This window comes from Protopterus annectens, chromosome 6.part1 (genome assembly GCF_019279795.1).
Source record: "Protopterus annectens isolate FY-2018-M chromosome 6.part1, PAN1.0, whole genome shotgun sequence".
In the NCBI taxonomy this organism is placed as follows: domain Eukaryota; kingdom Metazoa; phylum Chordata; order Ceratodontiformes; family Protopteridae; genus Protopterus; species Protopterus annectens.
The window spans coordinates 37,700,439-37,726,668 of record NC_056738.1 but is presented as its reverse complement, the minus strand read 5'-3'; the positions used below and the strand labels follow the sequence as shown (position 1 = coordinate 37,726,668).

The window sequence follows — 26,230 nt, the reverse complement described above, 5'->3', positions numbered from 1 at the left end:
TGGAAACCCTGGATCAAAACAAAAGGAATTACCTCCGCTACATAATTATAGACACCTCAGAAATCTTACAAAATAACAAACCAATAATGACAAAAAGTCCTTTTATAACTCTGCCCAATTCAATAACAAATCCAACCCTCGCAAGTTCTTGTATACTATTAAAAAAATTCTCTCTCCAGGCTGCCCCTCAACTCCCTGCCCCTACCCAAATACAACTCCTCTGGAAACTGCTACTCTTCTCAATAGACACTTTATTGAAACCATTCAAACACTCATACCTTCCAGCTGTAAAACAACATCTCTGCCTACCCCTCCCAATCCTTCTAACAAACAACTATTCTCTTTACATCCAGTTCCTACTTCCTACATCAGATCTCTTCTTCACAAACTCAAACTCTGCTCTCCCTCCAGTGACAATCTACCTTCTACCTTCCTCAAACTTGCTGCTGACTCCATTGCCTATCCAGTATCTGTACTAATCAATAGATCTATTCAGGACTCTACCATCCCTACCCTATGGAAATCCTTTTTCACTATTCCCTTTCATAAAGGTGGAAACTCTACAGACCCATCTAACTACCGATCTATAGCTGTTCTATATCCCCTCTCTAAGATTCTTGAAAAACGTATCCACTCACAACTACTCAACTACCTCCTTCAGTATAACCTCCTTACTCCCACTCAGCATGGTTTCCGTCCCAACCACAGCACATCTACTGCCCTCTTATCCTTTACACATACCATTGCCGAGGCTCTAGACAATAACAAACTCATATCATGTCTCTTCCTTGACCTTTCCAAAGCCTTTGATACAGTCTCCCATCCCCTACTGCTATCTAAACTTGCAGATCTTAATCTATCTTCTTCCTCCCTTGCCTAGTTCTCCAGTTAATTATCCTGCAGGCAGCAATCTGTTAAATGGCTGTCTTCCACTTCTCCATTCATACCTGTTCCAACCAGAGTATCACAAGGTTCCATCCTGGGTCCCCTCCTATTTAATGTCAACTAAGCCACGGTGGTGCAACGGTAGCTTTGTTGCCTCACAGCAAGAGGTTCTTCTGTTCGATTCTTGGTTGGAGCATCTTCTGTGTGGAGTCTGCATGTCCTCCCCATGGCTGAGTGGCGTTCGAAAGACATGCGTGAATGGGCGTGCCTTCATTGAAGGTTGGGCATCGGGCTGGCACCTCGGCACCATAAAAATCTACTGCTAATCATTAGCGGACCAGAGTTCCACTGTGGCGACCCCTAACTGGGAAAAGCCGAACGATGAACAACAACAACCAATGATTTCTATGCTTCTTGTAAACCAATCCTCCCTCATCCAATATGCAGACGACTTGACTCTCATCTCCATCTCAGGCCATATCTCCAATCTCCACACTCTTACTCAACAGGCCTTCCTATCCACTGAACAGTGGTTGTCCAGGAATCTACTCATTCTCAACCCTAAAAAGACCAAACTCTTATTATTTTTCCCCCGATCTCTCTCTCACCTCAAATCCACCGTTACTATTACTTCCTCTAATAACACTGTTATGCAACCTGAAGCTCACACTAAACTCCATGAGGTCATCATAAATGATGAACTCAAATTCAACTTGCATATCCTCCAAAGCATAAAAAAGACTCACCAGAAACTTGGTTTGCTGTATCGCAACAAAAAATGTCTAACTACAAATGCCAGACTCTCCCTTGCACAAACTCTTCTCCTCCCCTCCCTTCTATAGTACTGACCAACATCCAAACTACTACTTTAAACAAACTCCAACAAACTTACCAAAAGATAGCTAGAATTATCACAAATTTTCCATACAATACACATCACTGCCTTGCCCTAAATACTCTCCACTGGTTAGAATTCCCCCATCTTCTACTGCTGTCACAACTTCAAATGTTACACTTCATTCTTTACAAACCTTCATCCTGCCCTGCTCTCTCTTCCTTCATCTCTATTTACACTCCTCCACAGACTCTCCTTACCTCTAATCAGCAACTACTACAAATCTACCAACCCAAAACAATAGCTGGCAAACACCTATGTAAACACTCTGTCGCCCAAGCCTGGAACAAACTCCCAAGAGATATTTGTTCCATCATTCACCCATCCCACTTTAAAGGAAAACTCACACTTCATCTACTCATCTCCAAAATATGTCCTTGTCAAGCCCCTACTTAAGCTCTCCACAACCCTACTATATACCTTTTCAATCCCTCCACATACAGCTAATACTCCACTATTGCGGATACCCATTAAAATCTACAATCAATACTGTTGGACTTAACTCTTTTTGTAAATATGTAAATATATTTTTTAGTCTGTAAAAATATTGATATGTATATATCATGTGTTTGCATTTCTGCTTTGTCACTCTAATGCTCTTGTTTAACTGATTTTGACCATATTTTTGACTCAAATGTTTGATTCTCTGTAAACTGTTTGTGTTTTTTTAGAGCTTTTCTCCTCGAGTCTCCACTAAAAATGGGCCATAAGCCCAGCTGGACCAACCCGGTTAACAAATGTCAATAAATAAAAAAATACATAAAATAAATAAATTCTATTGCTGGTAGGAGCTTTACAAAATGTTTATTTTACGTGGTGGAGAAAGTACCAACTCCTGTGTGGGGAGGTTGCTGGGGTGCCATTATAAAAGCAAAAGAACTTTATTGCTAAATTAAATTAAATGCGGCATCCCCCAGGGTTGAATGATAAGACTTCTTTGAATGGGTTATTACAGCTGAGATCTACGGATATTTAATATTTTATGGTATTATTTTTTCATATATTTTTTATAATGTTTATATGTATAGTGGTATACATTAAATAGATTTATGTATATATTTTGGTAGAAAATTTATAGATAGACTTTTCTGGTTATATTGAAAGATATAATTAGGAAGTAGTGTCGTGACAAATGATTTTATTAATTAATGACATTTACTCATTTTAATGAATTTTGGCAAGTGGTTTAATGGAACTGATTTATAATGCTGCATTTGTTAAACTTTATTATCTTAACTCACTTGAGTGTTAAGGGACGAAAGCACTAATTATTATTTTTGTTTTTTATTAAACATTCTTGTGTGCGACACTTCTGGCTTTGGCTTTTATGATTCGCTTGGTTTACAAATTGTGACTGGTTATTTATGGTGATTTTTTTTTATGTGTCTTTCCAGGAATTGTTTGATGAGAGTATACAAATTTCCTGTGCTACTGATAACCTCTCTCAAATGCTACTGCATGCAGACAATCAAGAAGGCAATCTCACAATGCTGACAGGGCTATTCTCCCAATGCAGTCAGAATATGCAGCAGCTTTTGCCAGTCAAACCCACTGCAAGTTAGCGCCTTGACTTGACTGATGCTTCTATAGTGGAGAATGGAAGACAGGAATTCCACCATGTGTGTTTTCTACCTGATGTCATTGGGGAACAATTACAACTGGATGATACTCAAGGTTGTGTTTTTCCAAATAACAGATATGTGACTTGTAATATTTGCAATGATGATTTGCCTGCTTCATAGTGTGACCATGTACTGGCTAAAAATATTCATACCAACGAGCAGGCCAATGGTGATAGTGGGCATCTGTTGAATGGAATAGACAGTCATTTAGGCCAGCATTCTTATGCAAAGCCATAGCAAGTACTGCCCAGACTCATGTTAATAGTGATTCTCATGTTGCTACAGCATGGCTTAACAGTAATTCTAGGGTTTAATGGTCATATTGTTTGTTCTCAGTCATCTAATGTAGACAATGGATTTGGCTGCTCAAGTACTAATTATGCAAATGGGTTGAAAGTTTTTAATAAAGAAGGAATGGTTCATGGGACTGATTTTTGTAATGGTTGGTTACCCAAGACTGCTCATCTTGATGAGGATTTTGGGACTCAGGGCAATGCCAGTATTTCTTTTTTATCTTTAAAGGGAAAAATTAAATATTCTGAAAAGCTGCTTGTGAGTTATTGCAACTGGAGGTTACACAATGTATTTTTAAATGACTCAATTCACCATAAAAGGGTGCCTAAATGTCTTAGAATATGGAAGTACCCTAATAGTGTTCAACCAGGATCTATTTACCACCATGAATTATTAGAATTTTTTGATTGTTTGGGCTGGAATTTGTGGAGCTCATTGTGAAATATAATACCAGAATACTAAGTTAGTATTTGATATTTACTGGTTATATGGGGATATATGCGCAGATTTGCTTTTTGACAGGTTTTCTACAATGATTTTATGAAATCTGTAAAAAAGTGGATAAAAGACGTGATATCATATGACTAAGGAAAAGTAAAAAGTGGTAGAACAGCTTATGTGAAGAAGGATGTGTATCCTACTCCATTATTTAATAACAGACATAGGACTCATTTTTACAACTGTGATTTTAATGTTGCTAATGGGGTCTCTTTAGGGCATGATTCCGAACCTATTGTTTTGGATTCTCAAACTCTGGGTCAGCAACTCTCCACACCTACAACCCTCAGGAGTTCCTCCAGATTAATGGAACAGAGGAAGAATAAGGGAAACATGGAAGAACCACCCCATTTTACATGTCAGCACCAGAATTGGTGGTAGAAACACTGCAAGGGAAGGAGAGTGAGGGGTGGAATTAAATTCTGCTGTAAGTTTAGATTTTGTTCCTGACCCTGTTTTAGATTCTTGGTCATTTTTTTCTCCTCCTAGTTTTGGTAATGTTAACAACAATGGCAGAGATTTTGAGAACTCAAGTATATCTGATTTTGGAGAGGCTAGTGGAAATTTAAACACCAGCCCCTTGATGTCTAATGTGGCTTATGAGTCTAATGTTTTTTAAATTTATAATTATAGTGAAGTACCTATTACTAATGATTTGGTTAGCATCTTCAAAAAGGGTTTCACATTTGTGCCAGCAAGAGATTTTGATTTAGTGGATATCCTTTTGGTGGTAAATTTGTTTTCCAGGAAAATAATATTTTCTTTAAGTATGGGGGATAAGGTGTATAATGGTGCATCACCTTATAGGAAGAGTACATACAATCCCCCACTACAAAAAGCTCTATCTCTATTTGAAAAGTTATGGGAATCTGACCTTAGGATGTTCGATCGACAGAAGGAAAAAAACTAAAATTTGTTTAAAAAGGATTACATGCTCTTGAATAGCTTGTCAGGTGATCCAAATATTCAAATTATGAAATTAACAAAGACAGAGATATGGTTATTATGGATACAACTTTATATTTTTCAAAAATGCATCAATACCTCTTTGATGAGGAATTATTGAGCCCATCACTAAGAATCAGATTAACATTGCTTAACATAAAATTGATTTATGGCTAGAAGTTGTTTTTTGGAGTTTGATTTTAGGGTCGATGTTACTAGGTATTTGAAGGTAAAATATCCAGAAATAGCATCTATTTTTGGTATCCTTAAGATCCATAAAAATGAACAACTGAACCCACCTCTTAGACCTATAGTTGCTACTGGTTGATCCAAACCTGAACCACTAGTTAAATGGGTTCACCACAGGTTAAAAAATATTGACGACAAGAACTTTATATTAAAAGATTGTTGGGACTGTTTAAGGAAAAATGCTAACATTGGTTATGCTGATGCAGTTCTGTTTGCTACTATTGATGTGAAGAATGCTTTTTTGGTCATACCTCGCAAATTGGGCATTGAGTGGTTTTGTGAAGCCTTGGTTATTGGGTCTGATTTTTAGTAATTCTGACAATAATATTACTTGAAGCGTTCACGGAAACAGTACTTCTAAATAATTTAGAATTTTTTGAACATGAGTATTTTAAGCAAGTTACTGGTGTTGCTACTGGGGCTGCTTCCGCCCCTGTCTTTGTCAATGTTGTTTTATGGTACTGGGAGCAATAATATACTGTATCATCTATGGTTTAGAATTTTATGTCATTATATCTTAGGTTTCTTGATGACATTTTGATTTTCTGGACAGGAGAAATTGATGGACTTAGTGAATTTGTTGAATATATTAACAGTACAACTTAATTTTTGAAATGTATTAATAATATAAGCAGTACCTGCATAGACTATTTGGATATTACTATTTATAAGACTGCTTTAGGTAATACCTATGAGTATACCATTTTGTATAAGATGAACTTCTCTAATTCTTACATGCATTTTACTAGTAACCATCCTATTTAGCAGAAAAATAAAATTGGATAAAGGCCAATTCATTACACTACCTAGATTAATTCCTGAGGAGTAAATGTTTTTGGGAGAGTGCAATAAATTATGTTTATTGAAAGGAGATATCCCAAAGAACTGGTAAGTAATATTAAGGATAATGTGTTGGGTGAAACTGATAGTAGATATACCCCAATTTTAAGAGAAAAGATAAGGATGCCTTCGGTGGCCTCAGCTAGCAGTGAAGGTTTTGATAAAACAATGGTTTAATCTTATAGAAATTAGTGAACAGGTTAAACAAATCATTATTAAAAACTGGAATTTGATAAGAGTTTGTTGGGGAAGTGAATGAAGACTATGGAGCCCCTATGTCTGTGTTCAAAAGAGGGAGGAACATAAAGAATATTGTGGAAAGATTGTGTAGATGAAATTAGCACTATGGTATGATGAAATGTGGGTCCTACCTAGACAGAGAGAGTGCGTGTGTGTGTGTGTGTGTGTGTGTGTGTGTGTGTGTGTGTGTGTGTGTGTGTGTGTGTGTGTACTGCCAATATTACAGTTAGATCATACCCTACAAGTATTATAAATACTTTTAAATGCAATTGCAAGACTTCTGGAGTGGTTTACATTACTTCATGTACTTCACGTGACAGTTTTTATGTTGGTAAATCTGACAGGCAGCTAAGGATTAGGTTATATGAACATCATCATGCTATTAGAACTAAAGATTTAAGTAATGCACTACACAAGCATTCTGTTGCTTGTAAGAATTAAAAAAAATTCTATTTTATGTGGTGGAGAACGTACCGACTCCTGTGCGGGGAGGTTGCTGGGTTTCCATTATAAAAGCAGAGGAATTTATTAGCACATTAAGTTAAATAAGCCCCCATGGGGTTGAATGATAAGATTTCTTTGCATGGGTAATTACAGTTGAGCTCTATAGCTATTTACAGTTTTATGGTATTGTTTTTACTGCATATATTTTTATGTTTTATTTGTATATTGGTATAAATTAAATGGATTTATGTATATTTTTGTAGAAAATTTATAGATATAGTTTTCTGGATATAGTGAAAGATATAATTAGGAAGTAGTGTGGTGATAAATGACTTTATTAATTTATGAAATTTACACATTGGATGAATTTTGGTATGTGGTTTAATGGAACTGATTTACAAGGTTGCATTTGTTAAACCTTATTATCTAAAGAAGTCCCCTAACTGTTAAGGGTCAAAAGTGCTAATCATTATTTACTTTTTTTTTTTTACATACTCTTTTGTGTGACATCATTTCTGGCTTTGGCTTTTTTGATTTGCCTGGTTAATTGACCAATTGTGACTGTTAGGACCTTTTGATACTATGGAAGGACCTAGAGTAACTTTTGGCTGACAAAGTAAATAGCCGAGTGACTACCAAAGTGACCTTCCCTTTCTTTTCCAGTTCTACCAAAAAAGGCATCTGCTGCTTTGTCAGAAATACCACCCTTTGTAAATGTCTCACCTGCTATGGCCACATTAGCAGCACTGGGTTCTGACGAGTCTTCGATCAATGACATATTCTAACTTGTTACTACTGTGTTGCTGCTGTCCTAGCAGGATTAACAACATTATAAGCCTGAAAACTTCAGAGCCGAATAAAATAAATTAAATTTATTGAGCACTTATGTTCAACAGTAAATAGGACTTCTTCAGAATAAAACATCACATGTCCCCCCAGCCTTAAGTATTAAATACAATACCTTTACATCAATTACCTATTTACTGTTGGACAAAAGCGCTCAATAAAGTTAATTTATTTTATTTGCCTTCAAAGTTTTCACCTTCTTATTTTTGTTTTCCTGGTTCGTGTTCCTTTTCTGTATATAAAATTATAAGCCTTTAATATAATATGTATAACAACCATGATTAACATGGAAGCTTATCCAAATTCTCCTTCACACTGCTATCAAGTATGTGGCGTAATAAGGAACCCAGGAATGACACAGGTGGTTAGCAGGAAAGTTAGCTAAAGAACTGATATAAAAGCTCTTGCCCCAGATCTAGCCATTATGTTTGTTTCTTTGACATGTGAATCTACTGTGAAAACCACTGACATTTTCTAAATGTCAAGTGGTAACAGCAATGTTGAAAGCTGCCTGCATTCATTTTTGGGTATAGTATGGGATATTCTTGTGGCACTTATGCAAACTATCGGCCTTAGATATACTTATAGTAGATACTCATAACTGAGTTTTGGGATCCAGCACTGGTACTACTATGAAAAGAATAGACATAGTACTGGAAATCCCAGTGATCCATCTTAAGCAAATGACAAGCTCTTTTGTAGCATGACAAAGATACAAAAAAAGGATCAACCGCTTATGTAAAAATATCAGGAGGATTCTCTGATACACCTCATACTCCAGGTGAAATGTATCAATGTGATTCTGTGATTCATGTGAAAATCCTCATTCAAAGAACACACAGAGGAAGGATAGTTTTTCTTTTTTATCTTCCAAGAAGAAGAAGATTAGAAGATTACACAGAGAGGCTATGCTTGCTCATTCTTATACTATAAAAACTGAAGACTAACATTGGTCTAGAGACTTTTTTTAGCGCACTTTGGCATTTTGGCATTCTTTGGGAAATGTAGTATAATGTTAAAAAGCATTAATCGTGTCAGTTGACACATCATGAAGGAGTCTATTGGCATCTATTCAAGGACCAACATTGGCTGTGTTGCTGGAGATGGCCAGATTTGCATCTATACCAGGAGTTATGGAGGTTCCTGTAGTAAAGAGCATAGCAACACAGGTGAGATTAGGTCAGGAAAGACAAGGTTTGATCCTTTGACAGCCTGCTTGTTGTCTATAATGGAAGCATTCATAAGTAAGCAACTCATAGCCAAATTAAAGAATTCAATCCAGTTTATTCCAATAGGCTCTAACTTCCCATATTCGAACATATGTTCCTTCACCTTCTACACAGGTATCTGACAAATGCATGCTGACTTTCTTCTTTTCATAAGTCTGAGATACATATACATATACACACACAAACAAATACATACACACACACACACACACATATATATATATATATATATATAAACATATACCAATATATATATATATATATATATATATATATATATATATATATATATATATATATATATAGGCAACAAGGCCAATTATGAAGTCAAGCTAGCTTCTAAGGCTAAAGACAACCACAAAGGCTTCTACAGCAATGTCCAAAACCTCAAGGATAACATGCAACTGTGTATAGAACTGATATTAAATGGTACCACCTTCACTGAGAAGACTAACAGAGGGAATCTGCTGTCTGACAAATTCAACTCAAGCTTTATCATTCACCTCCGCCACCCATTGTGAAATTCCTACTAGCATAACCCTCCCCAGTTATCAGCAGGAAGCAGGTCATAGCGGCACTCACTAAGGTTATAAGCCCAGTCTCAAAGGGGCCCAAATTTACCCCAGGCTGCCTCCCAAACAGCCTACAGCCTCCAAAATGTTAACTCATTCCTTCCAGTAGAGCTCTTTTGAGTGTGCACCTTTAACTCCAAGTGGGTGTGGCTTTAGCCTTTAAAAAATGAAGTTATCACCTTACAGTTATAACAAATACTAATTGACAGAGGTCATATATCAATACAATTCTGTTTGCCATCATGTGTGCTTCAAGATAAAATATTCTGATACCTTGTATGTAGCATGGTTTTGGAATTATTAATGCAAATATGAACAGTCAGTATTTGACACCTAGAGGAGCAGTAGGAGGTAACTGCAGAAACGCCTAGAGAGCTGGCTGATACTCCACCCTTGTGAAGGGCGAGAACCATTGCCATCCTCCAACATATGGAGGATGGCAATGGTTCTCGCCTTTCACAAGGGTGGAGTATCAGCCAACTTCGGAAGCTACAGACCATTAGTCTGAATTGTCTAATATGCAAAGCCATGGAACAAATTATCATGGAAATGATCAACAAAGACATTTGCAACCTAGAGACACTGGACCCATCCTAGTTTTTTTTTTTTTTTAAAGTAAGGTCAAGCCTGCTTAACTTGGTAAACTTCATTGGGGAGATAACCAAGGCATTGGATGAAGGGAAAACAATGCATACCACCTACCTAGACCTGGCTAAGGCATTCAACACAATACTTCACTCAGGTAATGTGGACAAACTCACTGAACTAGGCATAAATCCCTACAAAACTTGCTTGACTGCAAGCTGGTTCATAGATAGGACCCAAGTAGTCAGGACTGGTGAGACCACCTCCACCAAGAGGGAGGTCAATAGTGGAGTTCCACAGGGCTCTATGCTGGGTCCACTCCTGTTTGGTATTTACTTCTCAGAGGTCAAGGGGCTCTGACTCACCAAGTTCACAGACAACTGCAAATTGGAAGCTATCATAAATTCTCCCATGACAATAACATCTTATAAGAGGGTCTAACACAGACAAATGACTTCTGCCAAAGTCACAGATTAAAACTCAATGCAAATAATTGCATTATAGTGTCTCTTGGAAAAATGTCTACCCAGGCAAATGTAATCTGGCCTTTGATCAACATGCAGCTAAGGTAATAAGAACATCATTCTATGTCACCCAACTTATAAGTAAGGGTACGGCATCCAAGTCCAAGGAAGTTATAATACTACTCTACTTGTCCCTTGTGCATGAAAGGAGACACTGCCAGCCCAACTAGCTGGAATTTTGTGAATAATTATGTCATTTGTGAATATTAATATGATTTATATAGAAGGCTAACAAAAAGAGATACTGCCAGGCTAGCTATCTGGAATTTTGTAAATAATTATATGTCATTTGTGAATATTAATATGAATTATATAGAAGTGTAATAAAAGGAGATACTTCCAGCACAGATGTCTGGAATTTTGCAAATGGTTATGTGTCATTTGTGAATGTCAACATGCTTCATGTAAGATGCTTGTGTAACAACTGTATTAGAACTGTATGCTATCTGTATATCAAACTGTTGGTAGAGAAATGTGTGTTGAAAAGGTATTTTACAAAGTATTGAGCTTAAAGGTGTATCCACCGTGTACCCTACTGGAAAAGAACAGAAATGTACCTACACTACTGTAACTGTTTAAATGTATATAATTTAACAATGGAAACTGGAATACAGGAGGTGAACTTCAGAAAAATAGCTGAAATTAAAGTACGTTATGGCTGGGCCATAAAAAATATGTTATCTTTCAGTTTCAGTGCACCAAGAGACATAATGTCTGTACTAGAGAAGTGTTCTGTATTGTCTTTAAAGGTGGAGGAATGTAAATACTTTTACAGCTTCCTCCATTTCCCAAAATATCTAAGGTCAATGTATTTTCACTGGTGGATGCTAAATACTGCTAGCTTTCAGCAGCGGGGGTTTCACCTGGGATAGAATTAGATGACAAGAAATTATGTCATTCTGCAAGCTATCGCAGCAGTACTATTTGAGATATTAATTTCAGAAGTCTCTGAGAGAGACATAGCATTCTGTATTTTGTCTTTGACCTGACAAGATCCACTCACCACATCTGTTTTGTTTGCTCTGAAGTAAGTTATAAGGGTACAGTAATTCTCTAGCTACAGTCAAGAATATAGCAAAGCTGAGCTTAGATGCTTTTCTTTATTTATTTGAGACTGTCTTGCAATGTTGTTTTAAATATTTCCTGTGATTTTGAACTCTGATGTTACTGTATATATGTGTATGTGTATATATATATATATATATATATATATATATATATATATATAGTTTACTATTAAAATATTGAAGTTTAAAAAAAAATGGTACTTAACAGTGAACTATTTTGCCGAAAGTACACATTACCTAACAGCCCTAATGTCGAAAATCAGCTGTTAATGCCGAAAATGTTGAACACGACATTTTACGGCACTTAACAGCAATTTCACCCTTGCGGTAACTCCCTAACTAGTACACCTAACATCCCCCTACACCCCCCCAACTATATATTCCAACTCCAAGATCGCACTACAGTGAGGAAAGGGATGTATTTCCCTTACCGCACTATACCACGATCCCTGTACATAATCGAAAATTCATATTTGCGAATGCACAGTACATTTGCATATGTAATGTTCAATTATGTAGCTTGCACACATATGAACTATTCGAATATCTGTAGTTCATATAGTTCATAGGCATACAATGCTATGTCAACATTGTAATAGTAAACCTGTGTGTGTGTGTGTGTGTGTGTGTGTGTGTGTGTGTGTGTGTGTGTGTGTGTGTGTGTGTGTGTGTTATTATTCATTATTAAATATATTTAACCCTTTAGTTGTGGCTGGTATTTGTGAGATATATTTAAGTTCTGAGAGTACTTGCATATTTATTTGGTGACACTGTGGGCCACTCCTAACAGCCTTGCTCTTGGTCAAACTACCATTTGTATTAACAGTAGCAATATACATTAAGATTGAACACCCTTTGTTAAGGGCCTTAAAGTAGCTGATAAGGAGTGAGCTGGTGGCAGTAAAAACTACCTTATTGTCTGGGCAGAAGGGGGCATAGCTAGTAAACCTGTGCCAGTCTTCTCCAGGTGTGTGTGTCTGTGTATAAATCAAACCTCAAAGTGTGAGTGTGTGTGTGTTTGTGTGTGTGTGAGAGCTACTTGGGCAGGGACACTAAGCACTGGTTGGACAGACAGGGTGCTGGAAGTCTTGGCTTGGCCACTCAGCTGAGATCTCAACTCTATAGCTGTGCCAGTGGGGAGTCTTATTTTGGATCTAGAGAAAGAGGAAGAAACCATTCCTAGACTGACTGTGGTCTCTGTGTGCTCTTAATGGAAATTGCACTTGATGCAGTGAGCTGTATCTGGAAATATTGTGTGTGTACCTGTCATCCTTCCAATGTACATCCCCCACTGGTGCTAGTGGTAAGGACTGAGGCTCTTTGATTACTGGGCTAGTGGTGGGGTGTCACGCCTTGTCAGACCCATCACCGAGTACAATGCCCCCTTTGTCATGTACCTGACTAGGCACACACAACAGTTGGAATGTCCGCAGAGGTTCCTCACCAACAGAATCCAAGGTATTAACACACTGTCCTATACAGATCAACTTAGGGTCCTCTCTTCATACTTGGTCTCCTAAAGGTTGCTGAGAGGTGATCTGTGCTTAGCATACAAAGCAATCCTAGATTCAGCCCTGATGGAGCAAAACGAGCAGCACTAGAAATACCAAACCCAGGGATTTGAACTTTGCTTGTGACATAAACAGAACATGTTGGTGAGACAGGTATGTGACTCAAAGGATCTCCATGCTCTAGAATGGGCTCCCCCCATCCATGTGAATTAGGTCTATACACATCCCTCAAAAGTAACCTTTACCATTGGATGGGGAAAAAAAATTCATCCCTGGGCTGGCCCCTATGCCTCTTACAGACAGAAGATGACAGCAAACATTCCTTAACTATCATAGCCCACCACATAACTTTTTACAACCTCCTAACATGTCCCCCCAACTAACATACCCCTCCTAACAAACTTATCTCCTCCAATTAAGGCGCACATGTTAACATGGGATTCAGTTGGGTTTGGTTGTGTGGCTAGGCTTATACATGGGATTCAGTTGGTTTTGGTTGTGTGGCTAGGCTTATAAAGGACCTGGTAGTCATTAGCCTGGTATATACCTATGAACCTACATACACACACACACACACACACACACACACACACACACACACACACACACACACACACACACAGACACACACACACACAGACACACACACACACACACACACACACACACACACACACACACACACACACACACACACACACACACACAATGCAAAAGAATATAGCATATACTTAGTGCAATGTATACTGGACATATAAATTACAAAAGCTGCTTAGCCATTATCAAAGCAGTAGCTGCAGGAGGATTCAGGAAGGAGGGGCTCTTTAAAGGCTTCTTTGAAATCTTTAATGGTTTCTTGATTCTTTACAACAGTGGGAAATTTGTTCCAAATTGCAATTCCCAGCCTGGAAAAGGCTCTTTCTCTTACTGTGGTACTAAAGAGTGGCCGTGTTAATAAAAGGTAGTCATTTTGACAATTTCTGTGAGCACACAGGTGGTCCTGAAGAGGTAGTGTAACGTTTAGTAGGGGGCAGTAACACCTAGTTTTAAAATTTTGAAGAGTAAGGCACTTTGGTGGTTTCTTTTATAAAGTACCCGCTTGCTAAAATATTTCTACAAAGTTTATTCTGTTATGGACATGATTTACGCTTAATACTTGCACCTTAAGTTATTTTCTTCAATGAGAACTACCACTGTTTCTTTTCTAAAATATAATATTCAGAAATCTCTTTCTATGATAGAATTTGTTATAAAAGTATGCTACATAGCAAGCTTTAGGTGTATTACCTCTCCACCAGGATTCATCTTACACAATAGTTAACTATAAAAGCCATTCCTCTCAAGTGCTGTTTTATTTAATTTAATGTTTTGGCACTCCAGTAACTGAATATCTTCTAATTTCCCCTGTCATCTACCTCTCCTTTATCAGCCCCTAAAATTTCTTTCAAGAGTCAGTTTAGGGACAGCCCCCTGTTTAGGACCTAAGGAGAGGATGCGACAGTCTTTATGCATCAGTGGGAGGTTTTACCATTTTCCTATCAGCATCTACTGTGCAGAGTCACAGTGGCTTGAATGTATATCCCATCAGGGGTCTACTTCATAACACTGAAATTTCATTACGTTGAATTTCATTGAGACGATAACATCGGAAATTCAAAACACTGAAAACCCAAAATATTGAAAATGTGTTTCATAACATTGAAAACTACATTGCACAAGTAAATAAGATCCCCCCACCTACACCACCACCTACCTAACAAACACACTTTCTACTAGGTTTCTGCAGGGGGGGGAAGCCCCCCTCCACCCCCCATGTGAGGGGCTCTGCCCCCCCCCCCCCCGTAAAATAAATATACCAACTCCAAGATCGGTTTGAGTTGACAGCATTATTAAAAATTACTTGGTCTGAGATTACATATTGCTTTGCTAGTATGACAATATGATTTAGTATGGTTTTCCATGGATTACTGTGTTCAAAATTATAGCACTAAATGTGTGACAAACCCAGGAAATTTTTCTGAGACAAGATGAGGAACTGTTCCTCAAGATGAGGTACAGTAGAGTAGAGCAAGATGTTACCAAGTCAGTCCAGTTAAAGACATCACTAGAGCAGTACAATGTAATAATATCCACATCTGCTGACACTCTTGCCTCTGCCAGGGGGCAAGATAGTGGTAGAAAGTCCCATACCCCATTCCTAAGGCAGTACAGCTGACATTCACTTAATAGGTCCTACATCTGTAACAGTCCCTCCAGCCTCACTAAATGAACCAGGGTTTCAGATGTCACAGAAAGACAGCTTTCCATGTTTCGTAGGCTGCTGCATCTATCAATGTTTTTGACCTTTCCAGTACACTTCTTTGTCAATTAACAGGTAAATAAGGACTGCACAAGTGACACAGAAGGATAAAGTCCTGACTACAGCCCAAATAACCCAAGTTCAAATAGCGGCTTGGTGCCTGATGTAGACAGGGAGGATGGTGTGCTCTGTGTGTGTGTGTGTGTGTGTGTGTGTGTGTGTGTGTGTGTGTGTGTGTGTGTGTGTGTGTGTGTGTGTGTTTTTTTGGGGGGGGTACTCAAATGGTTTGACTTCCATAGTGGAGAGTGGGAAATAACTGCTCAGTTCTATTTGTGAGTGGGAGGAGTGTCTTGCTGATGTCATCCTCTTACAGAACTGAGAAGCTGTTCAGTTCTAATGTCTATTGGATGACCCTCCATCAGGATGCAATTGGGCAGGTCACAGGGGAGGTGAAAAAGGGAAAAGCACTGCCTCAGCAAGTAGTGTGATGCTACCCCAGGAAACTTTGATCTCCTTAATAGCCCCAAACACAGATAGAGTAAGTCCTGTGGAAGTTGGAAAGGTTCAGAAGACCTGCCAATCAAGGCAAGGCAGTAGGAGCAGCTGATGATTAGCTATGACAGTGCCAAAAAATAATAAAACAAAAAATGTACAGACAAAAAAGAAGATTCTAAAATACTATCCATAGTTTTAAAAATTGGAAAAGCTGTAAGTTTGTAATTAAGTAATATGATTAGTCTGATACAGTTTAGACTGAGCAACAAAAGACTAGTCTACACAGGCCAGTTTCAAGTCACCAAAAGTTCATGTGGGAAAAGTAATGAGGGAAGAGGAAAATAGGCAAATCTGCTCAGCTTCCAAGAATATTATGCTCACATGGTTTACTGACCTAGAGAGAGTTACAAGTCAGAGAAGTCTGTAGATAAAACTCTACACAGTGGAGCTAGCAAGTGTTGTGCTCATGACCTTTCCAGTGGGTATTTTAGCTAAATCAGAGAGCAGGTGTTCCCTAGGCCAGTGCTTTCCTCCCTAATCTATATAGCTGTGACCTTTCTTCTAGTGATATGTAATCCTGCAGAAATCCAGAAAGTTCATCCATATTTTAGGTTTTCTTTTCTTAACAGTTGCTTATGCTACACAGCCTGTCTGAAGTACAATATTTTCTTTAACTCTTCGGTGGTGTGTTTAAGAAAATGATAATTGTTCATACAAGCTGAGAGAGAGTGTGATGCTCACCTGCTGTTTTCCTGCAGTATCAATGCACTTCTCCCACTGACCCCTTTCAGCATACATGTCAAGGGCTGCCATGACATCCACTCCAACAAGCTGAAAATTAAAAACAAATAAGATCATGACAAGGATACTCAAATAGTTACACAAAAATGTCGCTGGCATATACAGAAAATTCAAGCTGTTACTCAATGTTTATGGGGAACTATAGTGTACATAAACATATCTGTTATTATCTCTGAATTTTTGGGTTCAGGCACCTAGGCAGCAAAAACTTTCTCTGTGGTACATTTGGTTGGGGACACATGGCTGAAGTGACAGTCAGATGCAGAGAAATATGGCTGTTGTGAATTCCCTGTGGGCAAAAAGAAGCACACACTGCCATGCCCACAGCTTTAATAACCAAGTGCATGGGGGTAGAAGAAGTAATGAGAGTTGTGTTCATTATATACTACATGCTTAACTAACTACAACATGTAAAAGTGACCTACAGCATGGAGGAAATCTTGCAAATTACTGTAGTCACATTTATAATGCAGAACACATTTTAGTAATGTTCCATAGACACTGAGTAGGGGACCAGTGGTCCTTACATGCCGTTATCAATGCACTGTCTGTTGTTCACTGCATTTTTACTACCACTGAAATGCCCATTGGCCATACTGTTGCTGACGCTTGCCATACTGCTTGCTGTCTAATGTTGCCTTGGGGACCATGGACATTATTTTTCCCCTGTGCATTTGGTTACTGAAGTCGTGGGCATGGCACAGCATTCTTCTCTTTACTCACAGGGAATACACCACTGCTATATTTTTCTGCATCTGAATGTCAATTCAGCCATGTCTCCCCAAACAAATGTAGCACAGGGAAATATCTCGGTGCCTAAACCCCCATCTAAGGAAGGATATTCCTGAGCATTGTTGAGCCGAAGGCAGCTCTACCCTCAAGACCATATCCAATTTCTAATGAGTAATAAAGATATGAGGATTAACCCAAGTTGCAGCTACACAGATATTGTCCATGGCAGACCTGGATAAAAACAGTGGTGAAGTTGTCATGGACCTACCTGAATGGGCTCTTAAAGGTTTTGACAAAGACAAACCTAATTTGCTGTAGACAAAGGAAATGCAATTCGTTAACCATTTGGCTAGAGTTACCTTGGTAACTGGTTTGCCCAATTTTGATTACACAAAGGAAACAAATAACTGATCGTTTTTTCTCAAATTTTTTGTTCTGTTGCCTACGTTGTGCTTAAAGTCTGTCAACAACCAACAAATGTAACATGCATTCTCCTTTGTTCATGAAATTTCGAAAGAAAACTGGAAGATTAATAAACTGACTGATGTTGGATTCTGACACCACCTTAGGAAGGAAGGATGGGTTGGTTCATAAAGCTACCCTATCTTTATGGAAGATTAAATAAGGAGACTTAGAAGATAGGGCTTGAAGTTCAGAGACTCTTCAAGCAGAGGTTATAGCTACTAAAAAATAGTAATGCAGGTTAAAAAGTTTAGTTCGCACTTTGCTGATGGAGCAAATGGAGATTGAATTAAAGCTTGTAATACTAAGTTCAAATCCCATGGCAAAGTTGGAGCTTTAAAAGGGGGTCTAAGAAGAAAAGTTCTTCTTGAAAGGCCTTACAAAGTTTAGAATACGCTAAGGAGGATTATTTACTCCTATGTGGAAATTAGAAATGGCAGTTATCTGAACTTTAACAGTCATGGAGTTTGCCCCATCATTAAAACTGCAACCAAAAACTCAAGAACTTTAGGTACTGGTGCTGAAAAAGGGTCAATGTCTCTTTGTTGTGCCCAAAAAGCAAATCGTCCTATTTGCTTCTGCAAATTTTCCTAGTGGAAGCTTTATGAGAAGACAAAAGAATGCAATGTACTGGGAAGAAAAGCCTTGGCTGTCTGGCTAGTAATGGAAGTGGAGAAACCATGCAGTCATCTTTGGGCCTGAAATGTCCTGATGAATCATGTCTGGTGGATGAGGCAGGATGTCTAGAATTGGATCCAGAATCCATGGTGGGTGAACTAGATGAGGCCAAAGAAAGACCAATCAAATCTGACAAGGCCAATAAGGTGCAGTGTGGACGACTGTGCTCTTCAACCAAGACGCTTTCTGGAGAAACTTGGGGATTACAGTGTTGGGAGGTAAGCGTAAAGGAGACCGAGGGGCCAGTCATGGAGTAGAGTGTCACTCAGTTATTTCCCTGGTGGAGGGATCAAGGCAAAGAGCCTGCTGTATTTGTTGTTGAAGGGGGATGCAAAGAAGTCACAGCAAGGTTGGTCCCATAATTAAAATATCTTTACTGCAACTTTCGTGCTGAGAGACCACTCATGAGGCAATGACATGGACCTGCTCAACTTCCATGCTATTAAGCTAGATTTCCCCAGAATGTGTGTTGCTGTTAGAAATTGACTGGAAGAGATCGCCCACTGCCACAATCTCAGAGCTTGTCGACACAAGGCGTAAGATCTGATTTCTCCTTGTTTGTTGATGCACCATGTTACTGACATACTGTCCGTCTGAATCATAATAGCCCTGGAATGGAGAGAGTCCTGGAAGACCTGCAATGCTAGGAGTACTGCTCTCATTTCCAGGACACTGATATACATGTTGGCCTGTTCAGGGGACCAGGTGTCTTGGACCGTCTTTCCCAATAAGTGCCCCACCCACCCAATTTGGGATGCATCCATGGTCACTATGGTTTTGGACTAAGGAAATCTACCACAAGAGGAACATTTTGCATGCCTGAGTTATTCTGACCTGAGTGGACATAGGTTGGTGCAGAACAGACCACTGAGTTGCTAGGGTCTATTGAAGAATTTTCATATGGTCTTTTGATAACGGACCAGAAGTATCGCAGTAGAAATTGACCCCAAGGCTTGTAGAATCAATCGAGCTGCTAGAGGAAAGTTTTGAATTATCTTTTTGACTTAAAATCGAATTGTTTGTATACTTGGTAAGGGAAGGGAAGCTTTCACTGATGCCATATTGAACAAAGCCGCTATGAACTCCAATATTTGAAATGGTTCTGAGATTTGTTGTGAAAGTGTGAAAAGAGACCTTGGGACACAGGTGGACAGTAGTCTCTCCTTTGATAATCACATCGCCACAGTAGTCAGGAAATCTTTCTATGTGGCACACCTCATCACAAAAGGTTTCTCATTCAGGAAAAAGAGGTCATTGTTCCCCTCTACTCATCATTCATTAGACCCATTATAGAGTACAATGCCCCTTTTGGTATGTACTGCACAAGACATCTACAACAACTGTAAAGGCCACAGAAATACCTCACAAAGAGGATTACCAGCCTCAAACAGATGCCCTATGCAGACCGTCTCAAAAAGCTCCAGCTTTACTCTGTCGCATATCGCCTACTCAGAGGTGATCTCTGCCTAACATACAAAGCTAAGTCAAACCCAGAGCTGTTGGACATGCTCCACATAAAGAAATCCCAATCCCTCTGAGCTTCATGCTCTAGGGACCTAAACCTTGTCACCACAATAAACAGAACATGCTGGAGGGATAGATTCCTATCTCAGAGACTTCCCATACTCTGGAACAAACTACCTATCTATATCAAACAAAGCTCCTCATTAGCACTTCAAGAAAAATCTTGATGACTGGATGGGAGATAGGAAATTCACCCCGGGGATCACTTCTGTGGCTCTGCTTGACAGGGGCAGAAGAAAATAATTTTCTTGGGTGGCAAAAGCCAGGGAAACATTTGGCTAGGCTTATATAGGCCCTAGGGCCAACAGTCTAGTACCTACCTATGAACCTATGATTTGTGGCAATTCCTAGGTGGGAGTAGAGCTGGAGTACATAATCTTGTGCTTTTATCAAAAGATGCATGGTAGGAGCAGTTATGAGCTAATCGTCCAAGTATGGAAAGACCTGGAATCCCTGCACTCTCAAGTGAGCCGCTACTACTATCATGCATTTGGCGAACACCCTGGGGTCTGTGGTGAGGTGTTGCCAAAATTTATAGATATGGATCACTGTGGTTTTGTGGAGGGGAGGCAAACATTTGACATTAACAGAAACAAGATGATCCAGAGCAAAGCAAAATGTAAAAAAATACCTCTGTTATTGGTGGGCCTTGATGCAGAGAAAGCATTTAACAGAGTAAGCTGTGATTTTAGGAATAGGGCATTGGAAGCATTTGTATTTCCTGATACAATAAAGTTAATCAAAAGGATATATGAAGGATCAGAGAAAAGAACTGAAGTGGGAGGGTTCCTCTCAGATAAGCTGTGTTTGAACAGAGGAACCAGGGAGGGGAGTCCTCTTTCTCCTTCTTTATTTGCTTTACATTTAGAGCCATTGGCAAAGAAACTAAGGGACTTGGAAATTCAATTTTATAACTGGTATGGTAGCCAAGAAAAGCTGGCTCTATTTGCAGATGATATTATTTTATACATGACAAAACCAGAAAGGGATATTACACTGTTTTAGAACATTTTAAGACAGTTTCACATCTTCTCAGGATACAAAATTAATGAAGCTAAAACAAAGGCAATAGCAGTAAATTATGTACCTACACATGAGTTGGTCCAACAATATCCATATTTATGGGGACATGATAAAATGAAGTATTTAGGAGTATGGATTAGACATTACTGTGTTGTGGCAGCTAAGGATATGTGGGAAGAGACTAAACAGAAGATAATATAAAAATTGAGAAACTGAAAGCTTTGTTATATGGCTGTGGATAGTAGGATACAAGCCATTAAAATGTTTTTAGTCCTTTTGGTGTTATACACAGGTCAGGCATATTTTTATCAACCAGAGGAGACGCTGTGGATAGCAATTAAAAAAGAGTTGAAGGATTTTTTTCTGGGAAGGAAAGACACCAACGGTCAATTGGGATAAAATGATTCTTCCAATAGAACAAGGTTGACTAGGATTACCCAATTTTAGGGTGTATTTTAGAGCAACACACTTAAGGCTCTTATATATAGTACAAGAAGAAAACTATAACTCAAAGTGGAAAGGAATGATGATGATACTGGGTGGAAGTTCAAGAAATAAGGATAGATTGGGATTTTAGATGCAGACTCTTAAGGAGAACAACAAAAACCATACAGAGTATTATATTCATAAAATAACAGGTAGTATTCTAAGAACTAAACAGGCATGAGAATAGGGGTGACTGTGGTTAGGGATACAGATATTAGGCAAGAGGAGGCTGGAATTTATTGGAGAAATCTGGCAAAGGAAGCAAGTTATTGGGAGCAAATAACTAGAAAGGGAAAGGTAACAGAACTGGAAGAGACCAAGAATTTATTTGGACTGCAGGTTAGAGATTGTCTTCCCTATCAAGGATTGTCAGAGTATAGGCAAATAGAAATAAATAGGGGGCTCCTAAATGAAAGACCAGCAATGGTAGAGTTTTTAATACAATCTAGAACAGAAGCTGTTGTTAAAAAAGGAATAATTAGCAAATTCTATAAAATATTGCATGATGACTATAAGAATCAATCACAGGAGCTTAGAAAGGATTGGGAAGAGACTGGATAAGCAATTCCCGAACAGACAATCAGGGGATATATGTATATCTCCCAAACATGCAACAAAGTCTAGAAGATTTAGATCTTTTCCTGGAAGTGTTTACATAGGTATTTTTATACCCTAAGTAGACTCCAAAGAATTTTTCCTCAGATGGCTAGAAATGCTGGAGGTGTGATAGCCAAGAAAGAGGTGGCTGGGAACAATGTTTTTTGAGAGTGTAATGAGCTGGCAGACTTTAGGGATTCCCTGCAATCCGCTCTGTTGGAGATGCTGGGTGAGCAGATTGGACACACTGGGGGAATTTTTGAGTTATGATACAGAATCGGATTTGCCTAGACATAGTAAAGCCTTGCTGAGTATAATTATGGTGGCTGCCAAAAAAGCAATTACTGGAAAATGGAAATCAAAATTTAGACCAACTTTACTAGAAGTAGTGAATATAGTAATATTGATAAAATAACTGGAATTAGGATCTTTAGAAAAGGGAAGGAGCAAACTACATAAGAAAAAAATGGGAATTGTGGAAACAATGTATGCAGAGAAGGAAAAAAGTTTAAGAGGCAGGATTTGAATGAGCTATATAATGCTTAACTGACAATGGCTGGACATATTATAAGTTATGTATAATGTCTGCAATTACAGTTGTTTCAATGGTGTCTGTAGTGTATAATGTTTGCAGCTAAAGTGATGTCATGTTTGTTTTTCATTTACACAAATGTGAGATTGCCTATGTCATATGTGAAAATTTAATAAAGAAAGCGACAAAAGAAAACAACCACAAGAAGACCTCAGAGGACCAGAGAACTGAGACCAGTTGCCAGTTGCCAGGATTGTTTTTATTGAGTATGTAGTATGTAATCCTTCAATAGTTGTAATAATAAAAGTAAAAATTACCATAAGAAAAAAAAACTGTCCAAAAAAAAAAATCAGCACGCATACACATCAAGTTGATTTTAATAATCCACAACAACAATAAAAAAAAGCGGCGCTTTTGCTGGGCATCCCAGGCTTTGTCTCAAGTTGTAACATGCTATAGCCATCCCCTTTATTTATACACATAGGATATCCCATTAATTATTCAAAAAAAAAAATTTTTGACACCAATTAATCAGTCAAATAGCTATTTTAACAAATACACCCCAATAATTAAAAAAGATGTACATAATAAAATAAACAATACACTCTGATAAAATTGGATTAAAATAATACCATAATGTAAAAAAAATAATATGCCCCACAAAACGAAAATGCCCCAAAAATAAAAATAAAATACTAATTAAAAATTAAAAGCTATAAAAATTAAAAGGGTCTAAAACAAAAAACAATTGTCAACAATTATCAATCACACTACTATATAAAAAAAAAACATCATACTAAAACTATGCCAAAGATGATGATGATGTGTCACCACAACAACCCCAAATCAGTGGTCTAGAAGTGTAACTAGCCTCAAACTAGAAGTCACTTCAAATAAAATGGGCCAAAAAATACATAAAACAAAATAATAATATAATATATATATATATTATAGTTTGTTTTTTCTAATTTTCTTAAGCACCTTAACTGTCATGACACTCTCATCTGGGGTGGCATCTGGATCTAGGCATCTAGTGCCACCACATGTTTCACCAAGTAGGTTCTCACGAGTCTCCTCTGGGGTCCCCTCTTTCCTCATAATTCAATGATGAATTTAGAATGACCATACCATTACACACTTCAAGAGAAACTTGAGAAAAGCGTTACTCTCTTTTTCTTTTCAATATCATATATATGTTATATATTTTTTTTTTTTTCCTAGTCCTAAGTTTTTTCAGAAAAATGCAGAACACTCTAAGCATATACCCAAATAAACCACTCAAAATGATTACAAATGAAAATATTTCACGCTTAATTAACATTTGTTAGATAGATGAGATGAGATTCAACTCATCAACATGAATAGGCATGCATTGGTTATGTTGCATGCTCCACATTTCCCTTCTCCCTTCTTGTGTAATTGCTGTTAACATAGCAATGATTGTGATTGTGCTCACTCAACATATCTTTTAGGTTTGTGTCACGCTTCCTAATAAAATGTATTTTATCTGGTAAAAAAGATTTAATGTCATCTTGTATATGATAATAAAGATAGATACAGCATGTTGTTTCATCAATAAATTCTGAGTCCTCAAGAAAAAAACGTATACAAAACCTCTAGAGATTTCCGTGTGCACCTGTTTGTTGTTGTTAGGTAAAGAAGACCATGTCCTAAAAGTGGGGGATAATATAATCTCTTTTTGGCCTTAATTTCAGCCACACATGCATTAACCAACCAACTAGGATACCCTCTCTCTTCAAATAGAGTTGATATGCACAAAATTTCCTTCAAAAATATCAAGGGTACTACACATTCTAGAGGCTTCGTATCATTTGTCCTCTGACTATTCCTCTTTAGTGTATTGCGGGTGGAAACTGTTGAAATGTAAAATCTGAGATGTGAATGTGTTGTTAATCTTATCAGATAACGTTTATAAAAAATGATATTGTTCTTCCAGTCAGATGTATGAATGACCATAGTCTCCCATTTGTGTAATACAATATTAGCGTAGGAGGAGACACACTGCACACCCATGGCCACCCCTTGCACTGCCTAAAAATTCCCCACTGAAAAAAATGTAATTATTATTCAAAATAATTTCCATAAATTCAACTGTTAAGTTGACCATATTGCTGTTTAACCCTGATTCAGTAGCAAGAATCTCCGTGAACCACTCAATACCAATACTGTGAGGTATACTAGGTAACACTGCAACATCAATAGTTATCATTAACAAATCAGGATGATAACTATTCATGGGATACTAGCTAAGAATTCCCAAGAAATCCTTGCAGATATGAGGAAGTGAGGAGACAAAGCTTTTAAATTATGTTCCACTAATTTTACTCAAGACCCTAAATGCCACCTGCCCCTGACACCACACAGCCGAAATTTGAGAGGTTCCAACCCTTTATGAACTTTCGGGAGTTCATATAATCGGAATTTTAGGGTTAGAAACATATAAAAAATTGAATAATCTCTCATTGATACATCCTTGTAGCAAATGATCTTTAATCAAATAATTGATATTGGCATATGCTACATTGACTTCATTCCTAGAGACTTGTTCATATGTATTTGTGTCCTGCAAGATGTCATGCATGTAGTTCCATCAAAATCACCCTCCTCCCCTTTATCTGCTTTCATTACTGGATTCTATTGTTTCAAGTTGACATCAAAATTGTTAATGCACTATCAGTGACATTTTGGCCTTTGAAATAAAGAGACAAATTTAAATTCCTAATAAACAATTTTAATTCCACCAGTAATTTAGGTAAATAAGCTGACTTAGCAGGGACAAAATGAAGTCCTTTGATGAATAATTCGAAATAGTCAGGTGTTATAATTTGCTCAGTAAAATTGTAAAGGGTGAAATTATTGTTAGTCACCACCATACATTTACTGCCAGATTCAATAATTTCTTCATTAGAGGAACCCATCAAGCATAGAAATTATTTGCGCCCCCTCCCCCAATTCTGCTGGTGATAAGACTGATTCCTCCCCGTTGGTCTGCCCTGGGGGAACTGAAAAAAATGTGGAGAACTATTACCTCCCTTTTGTGCTAAAACGCTCACTCCTCCTTGGGGCATCCACATCAGGAGTGTTAGTGACATTATCATTCCCTGCCACATTGTCAGCACTAATGTGACTTGTTGTGTTTAGTTTTTGGCCCATTGGTAAGGGATAAGCTCTGCCGTCTCTATATTCTAGCAGGTCCCTTTCCAACTTTTTAGTTTTTCTGTCCAATACCTTGAGGCAATGTTGGTCTACTTCCAGAAATACTTCATCGTATTTCTTTTTGTACCCTAAAAAGTTTTTATGTTTTACAATCATATCATTCAGTGTAGTTCGGAGT

General features: G+C 38.0%; 1 protein-coding gene across 2 annotated transcripts in view; it reads right to left on the bottom strand.

Annotated features, from left to right (window-relative positions):
* IFT172 (intraflagellar transport 172) overlaps positions 1-26,230 on the bottom strand; it is a 3,348,311-nt gene that overhangs the window by 570,514 nt on the left and 2,751,567 nt on the right. For both annotated transcript variants that reach the window (XM_044075467.1, XM_044075468.1), the window contains exon 39: positions 16,782-16,871. In XM_044075467.1, coding sequence (XP_043931402.1) covers positions 16,782-16,871 — 90 coding nt within the window. The remainder of the gene's footprint in view (positions 1-16,781; positions 16,872-26,230) is intronic.